At 59.5% G+C, this 13,532-nt stretch overlaps 1 protein-coding gene across 2 annotated transcripts in view; it reads left to right on the forward strand.

Moving 5' to 3' along the window:
- Window positions 1-13,532, forward strand: part of SHANK2 (SH3 and multiple ankyrin repeat domains 2) — a 269,178-nt gene that overhangs the window by 138,533 nt on the left and 117,113 nt on the right. For both annotated transcript variants that reach the window (XM_040970662.1, XM_040970663.1), the window contains one exon: window positions 12,654-12,729. In XM_040970662.1, coding sequence (XP_040826596.1) covers window positions 12,654-12,729 — 76 coding nt within the window. The remainder of the gene's footprint in view (window positions 1-12,653; window positions 12,730-13,532) is intronic.

Consider the following 13,532-nt stretch of genomic DNA (forward strand, 5'->3'; position numbering starts at 1 on the left):
CAGACCAGGCCCCAGTGGTCCCAGTCACCCCAGTCTCCACTTGGCCCCATGCAGTGGTCTCCATGCTTGCTCTCAAGCTCCCGGCTCACTGGTGCTAAACCCTCTAATTAAGGTAGAGCAGATCTCAACTCATTGACAGGCGACAGCTTTAGTCATCGGTGTGACCAGCTTGGGAGGGCAGCAGTGGACACGCGTGGTCTCCAAGCACAGGGTAGCAGGCACCGCCGGGGCTGGCAAAGGACAGAATGGGCTCGCCCACGGGGAGTGGCGGGGTGCAGGCGTGCAGGGAGTGGAGCTGCTGGCAGAGCCCCGGGGAGGAGGCTGCGTGTCCTGCGTCCTGGCTCCATGCACTTGGACTGCTTCTGGCTTGTTCTGAGATGGACTGTTGTCATGGATCCCACTTCCCAACCTCACCAATGGGCAGCTCCCAGGAACAATCCCCGCTCCTTCACCCTACAGGGAGGACAGAACCCCGGGGACGTGGGAAGAACCGGGCCCTCCAGGGAGCCAGGCTTCCCCCCTCCCCATGTGGGCCACCAGCGGGGCACCTAGCAAGTGCTTGAACCCTCCCAGCTCCAATCCCGGGTCACTGATTGCTCGGGAGAGCAGCTGAGCTGCCTGCTTCCTGACGCCTGCTGACGTCCTTCTGGACCTTGGCTACCCAGCTCGGGTGACTTTTTAAGGACAGCTCCTGTCCTCCCGGCTGGCTGGGAGCAGGACTGCCCTCCCGGCTGGCTGGTCCTTCCTGTGGGTGGAGCCCCATGGTCACAGGGAGGCCCCCCCCCCCCCCCCCCCCGTGCATCAGAGGATGCCTGCTCTCTTCTTATTGGCTCCGAGGGAAGGGGAGGAGCCAGGGAGAGCATCGCCTGGACTGGAGCTGGAAGAAGTGTTGGCAGAACCTGCTTCATGCCTCCCACAGTTCCAGGCTCTTGGGGTTAACGAGGAGCTCAGACCTTGGCCAGGGATCGCCTGGGCTGGGGGTGAGCGTGCCTGTGGGCACTGGGGGAGTCCTCGGGCAGTGCCCTCAACACAGTGTGGGAGGCCCTGGTGAGGGCCAGTGCTGGGGGCACTGTCTGGCTCCCCGGCCTAACCCTCACACCAGCTTTGGGCAGCGATGCCTCCGCCCTGTGACTCCTCTTACCGCACACCCAGCCCAGCCCCTGGCGCCCTGTGTGTGGGTGGCTCAGCTGCTGCTCCACACACCCGGGGTCCTGGTTACATCTTGGGGTTCCAGGAAGACACTGTACATGTCCCCAGCAAAGCAAAACAAACAAACAAAAACAGTTGCCACAAAACCAGCTTTGCTGTAGTAGCTTCCCTTTGTCCTTGAAGTCTGAGATCCGTGCTGAGGCAGTGTGGGGACAGCTCAGCATATGCGCGCGCCACTCTCAGGCTACGCCAGCAATTTCCTCAAACCTGCGTTGCTTCTTTAAGGGGGAGGCACCCCAAACCCTCTGCGCCGGTTGTGTCTTCCACCTCTTTCGGGAACGTCACGACGCCTCGGCTTGGTGTATCGTCCCTGACTTGGGCAGGAAGCCGTTCATGGAATGTTCTGCCCTTGCCAGTGTGTTTCGGAGACTTTACGGGGTGCCACCTGCGTGGGGTTCCCCTGCATCCAAAGCACACTCAGGGCCTGTGGCGCTTTAACCGCCCAGCCTGCTGCTGCAGGGCCTGGCCCAGCTGTGGGGAGTAGGGCCAGGGTTGCCAGCACTGGCCCTGCCCGCCTCGCAGCATGTCCGGGGACTTCTGAGGGCCAGCGCAGGGTAGTCATGCTGTCGGGTGTCACTGGGGTGAGCCTGATAGGGACAAGTCTGTTCGTGTTCTGAGTAAATACGTCATCTCTTCCTGGTGGAGTCCGGAGACGGCGGACCGGCGGCTGCTGGGGCCAACCGAGTTGAGGGACAGGAGCCGCAGGGGGGCAGGGGGACGCTGGAGCCCACAGCGTCCTGGACAGTCCCCTGGGCTCTGCGCTTAGGATGGGGGCCACCAAGCCGGGATCCAGGATGGAACCCGGGAATGCCTCCCCCATCCCTTCAGGAAGCCGCCCCGGAATGACCTGCGGACTGAGACAGCGCTGTGGCTGGCAAAGCATGGCCTGGACTGGAGCTGGGAGAGGTGTTGGCAGGACCTGTTCCATGCTTAAAGCTCTCCTGAGCTGGACCGAGTGACGTGCCAGGCTCCACCTGAGGGTCCCAGGACCCCTTCTCGGCAGCCACGACCCTGCGTGTTCTGGAAGCAGGTGGAGCTTGTCTGAGGTGCCTGGCCACACTGTCCCTCTCTGTCCATGGGAGCAACTGGCTCACCCAGGCTGAGCAGGCCTCAGCTCCAAGGGGCAGACACTGCTTCTGTCCCGGTCTCGTAGGAGAGGGCCCGGTGGGCATCTCCTGGGTCAGCCCGCACTTTGCAGGACATCTCATGGCAGTGGCCCTAGGAGGCACCATCCTGTGTGGTGGGCAGCTGGTGTTGGCTGGGCTGGAGAGAGAGCAGGCTGACCAAGCCAGGCCTTAGCATTCCAGGGACTGGGAAGGGAATGTTGCCTGGGCTGAGTCCCCTTCTCACCACAGCCCAGCTGTGCTGGTCCTGCCACCGGCCCCTGGGCGCAGAGCACAAGCCTGAGCTGGCCACAGCCGGGGTTGAGAGGGCATTGGACATGTATCTTTCCATCCTTTGTGTGCGAGGGTATCTGGGGGTGAGGAGACGGCCCCTCACAAAACAGGGTCCAGGTGCCAGGCAGTCGGTGTGCTCAGGGGCCCTGATGCCATCACCCACTTTTTGCTGGTGTCCCCGGCCCCGCGGCTTCCTCAGACTCCCCGACCCCGGGACGGTCCTTTGCTGGCGAGTGCGTTTCTCGTCTTTCAGAGCCACCCTGGTTCTGCTGGGGAACCTGTCCTCTTGTTTCATTTTCCAGAAGTGCACCCTGGGCTCAGGGGCTGTTGGCATCTCCCCGGTGCCCCCTGGTGGCTCCCTTGCCAGGCTGTGTGGCATCCTCATCCCAGCTGCTCTGCCTAAAGGGCTATTTTCAATGCTGACGCTCAGAAGCTTGTCAGGCGGGCTGTCACACTGCCTCGCACAAGTCCCAAGTGATAAATGAAGTGAAATTTCTAGGTATATGGATTTTTCTAGGCCACATTCAGAGCGTGGCTTTTGGGGCACTCCAGCTTGAACGCTGCCTGTGTGGGCTGCTCAGGCTCGGGCCATCTTCCAGGAACATCATCAAGTGCCTGGCTGCACGGAGGGGGCAGGTATGTGGAGAACAGCAGCCCAGCAGGCTTCAGGCCCAGGCATCGTGTTTCACAGCTGAGCAGGTGACAGTGCCAGAAGTGGGAAGTTCACAGGTGGCCACTGCCCTGACCAGGCCCGAGCACAGGCCTGTGGGTTTGGTGGGGGGAGGGTTGGTGGCGATCGTTATGACGTGTACTGTTCTGTCAGCCTCTGGGAGGAGCTGGCCTGCCTTCCACGCTCCATCTTTCATGTGGCATACAACGGGGAAGCCACTGCTGGCAGAGAGTCCGGGGCAGTTGGATTTTACCCACATGCTTATCCTGTGGTCACAGGGCATGCTCCGTGTGCCCGGCTACGTTGCAGGGGACAGTCCATGCAGGGAACAGCAGCGCTCAGGTGCAGGTCTGCTCACTGCCTCCAAGGCACAGGAGGCTCCTGTGGCTGCAGTGACACCCGGGGGGAGAGAGACAGAGAGATGTCCATCTGCTGGTTCCCTCCCGATGGCCGCAACAGCCGGAGCCAGGAGCTTCTTCCAGGTCTCTCATGCGGACAGGAGGAGGCCGAGGACTTGGGCCTGCCTTCCTGCTTGAGCCAGGTGCCTTAACGGGGAGTCGCATCAGACATGGAACAGCAGGAACTTGGACCTGCACCCGTAGGGGATTCCACCCTCAGACCGTGATGCCGATGGCTGACTGGCATGTACTGGGCTGGTGTTGTGGCACAGCAGCCTGGGTAACCACCTGCAATGCCCGAATCCCTTTAGTGAACACTGACTCCAGTCGTGGCTGCTCTGCTTCCAGAACCAGCTGGCTCCTGCCACTCGCGTGGGAGTCGCATGCAGGACCAGGCTGCTGCCTTGACCCCGGCCAGCCCTGGTGTGTGGGGAGTGGACCAGCAGGTGGAACAGCCCTCTCCCTCTTTCTCTGCCTTTCTGACTTCCACATTAAAAATTTTTTTGATTTGTTTATTTGAAGGAATGACAGAAGGAGGAAGCTTGCTGCTTCATCTTTCCAATGCCGTGAACAGCCAGCACTGGGCCGGGCAGAAGCCAGGAGCCAGGAGCTCCATCTGACCCTCCCCATGTGGGTAGCAGAGACCCAGGCACTTGGCCCATGACTCTCTGCCTTCCCAGGTGTACCAGCAGAGTCAGAGCAGAGCCCCTGGGACTCAAAGCAGCCCTGCTCGATGGGGGGCCAGTGCCCCAAGCAGCAGTTTAACATGCTATGCTGCAGTGCCTACCCTAATGTACGTTTCTGAAAATCCTGGGTCAGTGGGTCACTGAGGGGAAGGCGTAGAACGCGGGAGACAGGGGCCACAGTCCTTGGCCAGAGCTGAGGTCCTGTTTATTCTGCCTTTCAAATAAAACAAATCGTTTTAAAAAAATGCAAGTCAGGGACTCTGCCTGCTCTTCACCCTCACTCGACCCTCTGTAGCCAGACAAAGCGGCCCACTTGGTCATGGAACCCAGGGCAGACTGCGGCCCTCCGGCTGCATCCATTGCTGGCCTGCACTGAGTGACTCTGGGACGTTGGAGGAACACCCAGCAGAGAGGCACGGAGGTGACTGCTGGGAAGTTTGGTCTTAATTAAACAATTACAGGGTATTTGGCTGGTGGCCCAGCTGCTCCTGCCCTGCTTTCTATAAGCAGTGAGACCTCTGTGTGACCGTGATGGAGGTGATGCTGACGGAGGTGACAGTGATGATGGAGGTGATGCTGACGGAGGTGACAGTGATGATGGAGGTGATGCTGACAGAGGTGACAGTGACAGTGATGATGGAGGTGATGCTGACGGAGGTGACAGTGATGATGGAGGTGATGCTGACGGAGGTGACAGTGACAGTGATGATGGAGGTGATGCTGACGGAGGTGACAGTGACAGTGATGATGGAGGTGATGCTGACGGAGGTGACAGTGACAGTGATGATGGAGGTGACGCTGACGGAGGTGACAGTGATGATGGAGGTGATGCTGACGGAGGTGACAGTGACTGTGATGATGGAGGTGATGCTGACGGAGGTGACAGTGATGATGGAGGTGATGCTGACGGAGGTGACAGTGACAGTGATGATGGAGGTGATGCTCACGGAGGTGACAGTGACAGTGATGATGGAGGTGATGCTCACGGAGGTGACAGTGACAGTGATGATGGAGGTGATGCTGACGGAGGTGACAGTGACTGTGATGATGGAGGTGATGCTGACGGAGGTGACAGTGACAGTGATGATGGAGGTGATGCTGACGGAGGTGACAGTGATGATGGAGGTGATGCTGACGGAGGTGACAGTGACTGTATTGATGGAGGTGATGGTGACGGAGGTGACAGTGACAGTGATGATGGAGGTGACGCTGACGGAGGTGACAGTGATGATGGAGGTGATGCTGACGGAGGTGACAGTGACAGTGATGATGGAGGTGATGCTGACGGAGGTGACAGTGACAGTGATGATGGAGGTGATGCTGACGGAGGTGACAGTGACTGTGATGATGGAGGTGATGCTGACGGAGATGACAGTGACAGTGATGATGGAGGTGATGCTGACGGAGGTGACAGTGACAGTGATGATGGAGGTGATGCTGACGGAGGTGACAGTGATGATGGAGGTGATGCTGACGCAGGTGACAGTGACAGTGATGATGGAGGTGATGCTGACGGAGGTGACTGTGATGATGGAGGTGATGCTGACGGAGGTGACAGTGACAGTGATGATGGAGGTGATGCTGATGGAGGTGACAGTGACAGTGATGATGGAGGTGATGCTGACGGAGGTGACAGTGATGATGGAGGTGATGCTGACGGAGGTGACAGTGATGATGGAGGTGATGCTCACGGAGATGACAGTGACAGTGATGATGGAGGTGCTGACGGAGGTGACAGTGATGATGGAGGTGATGCTGACGGAGGTGACAGTGACAGTGATGATGGAGGTGATGCTGACGGAGGTGACAGTGACTGTGATGATGGAGGTGATGCTGACAGAGGTGACAGTGATGATGGAGGTGATGCTGACGGAGGTGACAGTGACTGTGATGATGGAGGTGATGGTGACGAAGGTGACAGTGATGATGGAGGTGATGCTGATGGAGGTGACAGTGACAGTGATGATGGAGGTGATGCTGACGGAGGTGACAGTGATGATGGAGGTGATGCTGACGGAGGTGACAGTGACAGTGATGATGGAGGTGATGCTGACGGAGGTGACAGTGACAGTGATGATGGAGGTGATGCTGACGGAGGTGACAGTGACAGTGATGATGGAGGTGACAGTGATGATGGAGGTGATGCTGACGGAGGTTACTGTGATGATGGAGGTGATGCTGACAGAGGTGACAGTGATGATGGAGGTGATCTGACGGAGGTGACAGTGATGATGGAGGTGATGCTGACGGAGGTGACAGTGACAGTGATGATGGAGGTGATGCTGACGGAGGTGACAGTGACAGTGATGATGGAGGTGACAGTGACAGTGATGATGGAGGTGATGCTGACGGAGGTGACAGTGACTGTGATGATGGAGGTGACGCTGACGGAGGTGACAGTGACTGTGATGATGGAGGTGATGCTGACGGAGGTGACAGTGATGATGGAGGTGATGCTGACGCAGGTGACAGTGACAGTGATGATGGAGGTGATGCTGACGGAGGTGACAGTGATGATGGAGGTGATGCTGACGGAGGTGACAGTGACAGTGATGATGGAGGTGATGCTCACGGAGGTGACAGTGACAGTGATGATGGAGGTGATGCTGACGGAGGTGACAGTGACTGTGATGATGGAGGTGATGCTGACGGAGGTGACAGTGACAGTGATGATGGAGGTGATGCTGACGGAGGTGACAGTGATGATGGAGGTGATGCTGACGGAGGTGACAGTGACAGTGATGATGGAGGTGATGCTGACGGAGGTGACAGTGATGATGGAGGTGATGCTGACGGAGGTGACAGTGATGATGGAGATGATGCTGACGGAGGTGACAGTGACAGTGATGATGGAGGTGACAGTGATGATGGAGGTGATGCTCACGGAGATGACAGTGACAGTGATGATGGAGGTGATGCTGACGGAGGTGACAGTGACTGTGAAGATGGAGATGATGCTGACAGAGGTGACAGTGACAGTGATGATGGAGGTGATGCTGACGGAGGTGACAGTGACAGTGATGATGGAGGTGATGCTGACGGAGGTGACAGTGATGATGGAGGTGATGCTGACGGAGGTGACAGTGACAGTGATGATGGAGGTGATGCTGACGGAGGTGACAGTGACTGTGATGATGGAGGTGATGCTGACGGAGGTGACTGTGATGATGGAGGTGATGCTGACGGAGGTGACAGTGACAGTGATGATGGAGGTGATGCTGACGGAGGTGACAGTGACAGTGATGATGGAGGTGATGCTGACGGAGGTGACAGTGACTGTGATGATGGAGGTGATGCTGACGGAGGTGACAGTGATGATGGAGGTGATGCTGACGGAGGTGACAGTGATGATGGAGGTGATGCTGACGGAGGTGACAGTGATGATGGAGGTGATGCTGACGGAGATGACAGTGACAGTGATGATGGAGGTGCTGACGGAGGTGACAGTGATGATGGAGGTGATGCTGACGGAGGTGACAGTGACAGTGATGATGGAGGTGATGCTGACGGAGGTGACAGTGACTGTGATGATGGAGGTGATGCTGACAGAGGTGACAGTGATGATGGAGGTGATGCTGACGCAGGTGACAGTGACTGTGATGATGGAGGTGATGCTGACGGAGGTGACAGTGATGATGGAGGTGATGCTGACGGAGGTGACAGTGACTGTGATGATGGAGGTGATGCTGACGGAGGTGACAGTGACTGTGATGATGGAGATGATGCTGACGGAGGTGACAGTGACTGTGATGATGGAGGTGATGCTGACGGAGGTGACTGTGACTGTGATGATGGAGGTGATGCTGACGGAGGTGACAGTGATGATGGAGGTGATGCTGACGGAGGTGACAGTGACAGTGATGATGGAGGTGATGCTGACGGAGGTGACAGTGATGATGGAGGTGATGCTGACGGAGGTGACAGTGATGATGGAGGTGATGCTGACGGAGGTGACAGTGACAGTGATGATGGAGGTGATGCTGACGGAGGTGACAGTGATGATGGAGGTGATGCTGACGGAGGTGACAGTGATGATGGAGGTGATGCTGACGGAGATGACAGTGACAGTGATGATGGAGGTGCTGACGGAGGTGACAGTGATGATGGAGGTGATGCTGACGGAGGTGACAGTGATGATGGAGGTGATGCTGACGGAGGTGACAGTGACTGTGATGATGGAGGTGATGCTGACAGAGGTGACAGTGATGATGGAGGTGATGCTGACGGAGGTGACAGTGACAGTGATGATGGAGGTGATGCTGACGGAGGTGACAGTGATGATGGAGGTGATGCTGATGGAGGTGACAGTGACAGTGATGATGGAGGTGATGCTGACGGAGGTGACAGTGACTGTGATGATGGAGATGATGCTGACGGAGGTGACAGTGACTGTGATGATGGAGGTGATGCTGACGGAGGTGACTGTGACTGTGATGATGGAGGTGATGCTGACGGAGGTGACAGTGATGATGGAGATGATGCTGACGGAGGTGACAGTGATGATGGAGGTGATGCTGACGGAGGTGACAGTCACTCTCTCCGCTTCCCCACTTTGGTGGAAACACCACTGGTCCCAGAGGTTCACTGCAGCCTGTTCTGGGTCTGAGCGTTGTCTTGTCCACACCCGCACATGCGCACGCACACACACATGCACAGCCTTACACACATGCACGCTCTCCCACACACATACGATCCCACCGAGTGCTGCTCTCCGCCCTGAGCCCAGAGCTGACTCAGCAGATCCTCACCCAGTCGGGTCTGCGCGGGGTTTCCTGGTCAGCCGCCGAGCAGAGTGCTGGGCACGTGGGCAGTGCTGCGCGCCTGCAGGATTTTGCGAACTGCTGGGCTTCACCCCACAAGGAATTCACCCCCTCCCCGTTTGACCCCACACCAGAGGAGCTCTCCAGCAGGCATGGGGAGCCGGGTGGGCAGCTTGGCTGTCCCCGGGCTGGCCATTTCCTGGAGGTGGGGGGGTGGTGAGTGTGTGTGTGTGTGTGTGTGTGTGTGTGTGTGGTGTGTGTGTGTGTGTTGTGTTGTGTTTTGTGTGTGTGTGTGTGTTGTGTGCGCGCACGTGCTGCTTCTAGAGTGCGTCTCTGACGTCAGCAAGTCACATTTTGAACCGGAGTCACCTCCGGCTGCCTCAGCCCACTTTCTGTGTAACTAGAAGCTGTCGGCCGGGGGACTTGTGGTGAACGTCCGCTCAGCTCGTGGCACTGTGCAGGCACACCTGAGCGGGCCCTTCTGCTGGGGAGGATGCAGTGCCCACAAGAGCCCTGGCCATCCCACGGCCAGGCAGTGCAGCTCTTTCTCAGCCACTGCCATCTCCAAGGTCCCCGTCCCCATGACTCTGCAATCTCCTACGCCAATTCTCTTCCCAAGGACCCTGCCTTCAAGTTCTGGGGCACAGGGCAGAGACAAACCCAGACACGGGATTGGGGGTGCTAGGGGCAGAAGTGAACCAAGACAACATGTCTGAGCATGGGCCAGTGTGTGTGGCATGTCCCAGGGCCAGGGAGGGTCCTGCCAGGCAGGGGAGTGTGGCAGCCCGTACTGTCAGCAGTGGCCCCGCCCCCGTGATGTGCCCAGGCGGCCACGGATCCCGGTGTCAGGGAAGGACGTGGTGATACGGTGACGACACGGGGCTGACGGGCACCCAGCTGCCTAACAGCTTTCCGTCCCGGGGGTCTTATGTACAGGTGACTGGGCGCCGGTCATCCGCCCAGAGGGCCACCTCTTCGGCAGCGATCTGTCCACGGTGTGAGGCGGCCCGGACTGTGTGCTCGGCGTGTGGAGGGGATGAGCCGTCCGTCGTGGTGACCGACGGCGTGTTTGCTGTGTTGCTTGGATACCAGAGCAAGTGGCAGGAGATTGTGACGCCGTGGACATTGGACGTGGCAGAACGCTGCAAACTGTGGCTGAAGTGGACTCACTCCTTTAGCTAACAGCAGGGTGTCCGAGGCTGGCGCTCACACCCCTGGAGCCCTCTGCTGGCTGCGCACAGGGCCTGGCACACAGGGGGCACCCAGCGGGCGGCAGCAAGGAGAGTGTGTGGCTGCTGGGGGCTTGTCGAGCTCAGACGGGGCGGACAGGGTGCAGAAGCCTTGTCGTCACGGTCCGTGATGGCCTCAGTAGCCGCGGTGATGCATCCAGAGAGCGCAGCCTGATGGCGGGCCTGCTGGTTTCTTGCTGCTGTCCAGGGCCCAGGGCCCCAGCTTGACTCTACTGTGGGCACCGCTGTCTTCCGGGGCTCAGAGTTCCCCCCCTTAGAGTGTTCAGAAGCAGGAAGGGCAAGAGCAAGCTCCCCCTGCTACCATCCCAGGCCATAGAGGCTGATCACGTGACCACAGCTGGGAAATGTGGTCCAGCTGTGGTCACGCGCCATTGGCAGGAGCTGGTCACATGACTGCCCCTCAGTGGAAGGACAGTAGGGAAATGTAGTCCAGGGCTCCCCAGCTTTTCCTGCTCCCAAGGGTCCGGGGTTTTGGCGCTGTGGGTTAAGCCACAGCTTGCAATGTCCACATCCCATACCATAGCACTGGTTTGAGTCCTAGCTGTTTCGCTTTCAATCCAGCTTCCCATTAATGTGCCCATAAAGCAGCCAGTGATGGCCCAATCCCGAGGAGGACCCGACAGAGTCGCTGGCTCCTGACTTTGAGCGTTGGGAGCACTGGGAAATGATCCAGCAGGTGGAAGAGCTTGCCTCACTCTCAGCCTTTCAAATAAATACATCTCTTTCAAAAAGAGAAAAGAGAGGCAAGTGTGCCCGTTGGTGAAACTGCCAGCTGCCAGCCCTTCTGGGCACACAGCGGTGGCTTCTTTGCCAATACTCTTGTCCAGGTTCCCTCTGGAGCCCTGGATGAGCGTGCTGGGCTCTGGGTGGAGACTGCACCCGGAGAGCCCGCAGCCCCGAGCTTCAGCCTGGAGTGCGTCACTCAGTGCAGCTCCCCGAGGGGGCAGCAGAGAGGCCATGCGTGGAGTGTTGCAGACACTGCATGGCGGGCGTCCCAGTGGTCCCAGTGTGGGAGGTGGGCCCCCCCTGCACACACACACACACACACACACACACGCCTTGCCTCTCAGTTAACAATCATGGGCCGCTTGCCTTTCCCGTGAAATTCAGTTCCTAGTACACTGAGAGTCAGGAAGCAGGGGACTTCCCTAGGAACAGCAGTCATAGTGGCTAAGTGCTTTTTTGTTTGTTTTAGGAAAAAGCAACATTAGAATAAAAAGACACACACACACTAAACATTCTTCTCCCTGCCCCCCACGGCAGTGGACGGGCCAGGAAGCCCTCCATCTCACAGTGCGGCTCCAGGTGGACGGGCCAGGATGCCCTCCATCTCACAGTGCGGCTCCAGGTGGACGGGCCAGGAAGCCCTCCGTCTCACAGTGCAGCTCCAGCAGGTTCTGTGTGCTGTTTGGGTTATTGCTGAAACCCACAACAGCCCCCATCCCGGGACCAGACCCCAGCCTGCTTCGCCTCTGAGGCCCCCGGCTCTGTACTGGCCCTGGGCTCCTGGCTTTGAGCTGGCCCTGGGCTCCCGGCTCTGTGCTGGCCCTGGGCTCCCAGCTCTGAGCTGGCCCAGGGCTCCTGACTGTGCTGGCCCAGGGCTCCCGGCTCTGAGCTGGCCCTGGGCTCCCGGCTCTGTGCTGGCCCTGGGCTCCCGGCTCTGAGCTGGCCCAGGGCTCCTGACTGTGCTGGCCCAGGGCTCCCGGCTCTGAGCTGGCCCTGGGCTCCCGGCTCTGTGCTGGCCCAGGGCTCCCGGCTCTGCGCTGGCCCTGGGCTCCCGGCTCTGCGCTGGCCCTGGGCTCCCGGCTCTGAGCTGGCCCAGGGCTCCCGGCTCTGAGCTGGCCCAGGGCTCCCGGCTCTGAGCTGGCCCAGGGCTCCCGGCTCTGCGCTGGCCCTGGGCTCCCGGCTCTGTGCTGGCCCAGGGCTCCCGGCTCTGTGCTGGCCCTGGGCTCATGGCTCTGTGCTGGCCCAGGGCTCCCGGCTCTGCGCTGGCCCAGGGCTCCCTGCTCTATGCTGGCCCTGGGCTCACGGCTCTGTGCTGGCCCAGGGCTCCCGGCTCTGCGCTGGCCCTGGGCTCCCTGCTCTGCGCTGGCCCTGGGCTCCCGGCTCTGCAATGAGCAGCAGCAGTGCACTGAGGTGCACTGTCTCAGGGCAGGCAGAAGGGCCGAGCTCACCTGAGTCGGGGTGGACCCATGCGGGCTGGGCCAGCAGCCTCCTGCAGGTGTGGTATGTTCTGGGGACCCCTAGCACCTTTCTAATCCCCCATCTCTCCTCTTCCTGCAGAGACCCGCGTGGACCGCAGCAAGAAGCTCTTTAGGCACTACACGGTCGGCTCCTATGATAGCTTCGACGCCGCCAGGTAGGGCTCTGCCTTCTCTGCCAAGACCCCCAGAGCATCCGGGTGGCTTTAGTTCATACCCCTCTTGTGTCCAGGTGCTGGGATCCTGGAAGCCAAGGCCCCTGGGATGGGGCTGGCACTCAGAGGGCAGAGGGCAGCCACGAGTGGTGGCATTTCAGTGCCTTCGGTGTAGACTTACTCTGGCAGCTTTCCCATACTCAAGGGAGCCGGGTCTGTGTCCTTGAAGGTGGGGCTTGCAGAGGGAGGCGGGGCTTGGGGTGGAGGCGGGGCTTGGATGGAGGCGGGGCTTGGGGATGGAGGCGGGGCTTGGGGTGGAGGCGGAGCTTGGAGGGTGGGGTTTGGGTGGGAGGCGGGGCTTGGGGGAGTGGGCGGAGCTGCCCAGCCCCACCTGTTAGGGTCGGTTTGTTGTGCTCACAGCCTCACACCTGGCACAGCCGACACACTATGGGAACAGCCTCAGGTCTCCATGTCCTTTCTTGTGCTGGAAGCTGAGGCTGGAGTGGGGTCTGCTGGCCCAGTTAGGGAAGATGGTGTCGTGAATGGTGGACTTGCATGACTCACATCGTGTGTGCCTCCATGCTAGGGGCCAGTGAGGGCTGCAGGAAGGCCGCCTGCCCATGGCACGCCCTGCCCCTGCCCCACTGGGTCCTTGGTGGACCCCGAGCAGTCAGTGTGTGGTGCACAAGAGGCACAAGGCTGGGGAGTGTACAGACAGGGCAGGCGACGCCTGAGCCCACCCCTGCAGCCTGAGACACTGTGGCTCAGGCCCGGTCCCGGTTCCTTCGCTGTCATCTTCCACTGCG

The sequence above is a fragment of the Ochotona curzoniae genome, unplaced genomic scaffold (assembly GCF_017591425.1).
Source record: "Ochotona curzoniae isolate NIBS_2020 unplaced genomic scaffold, NIBS_Ocur_1.0 scaffold_4937, whole genome shotgun sequence".
NCBI lineage: Eukaryota > Metazoa > Chordata > Mammalia > Lagomorpha > Ochotonidae > Ochotona > Ochotona curzoniae.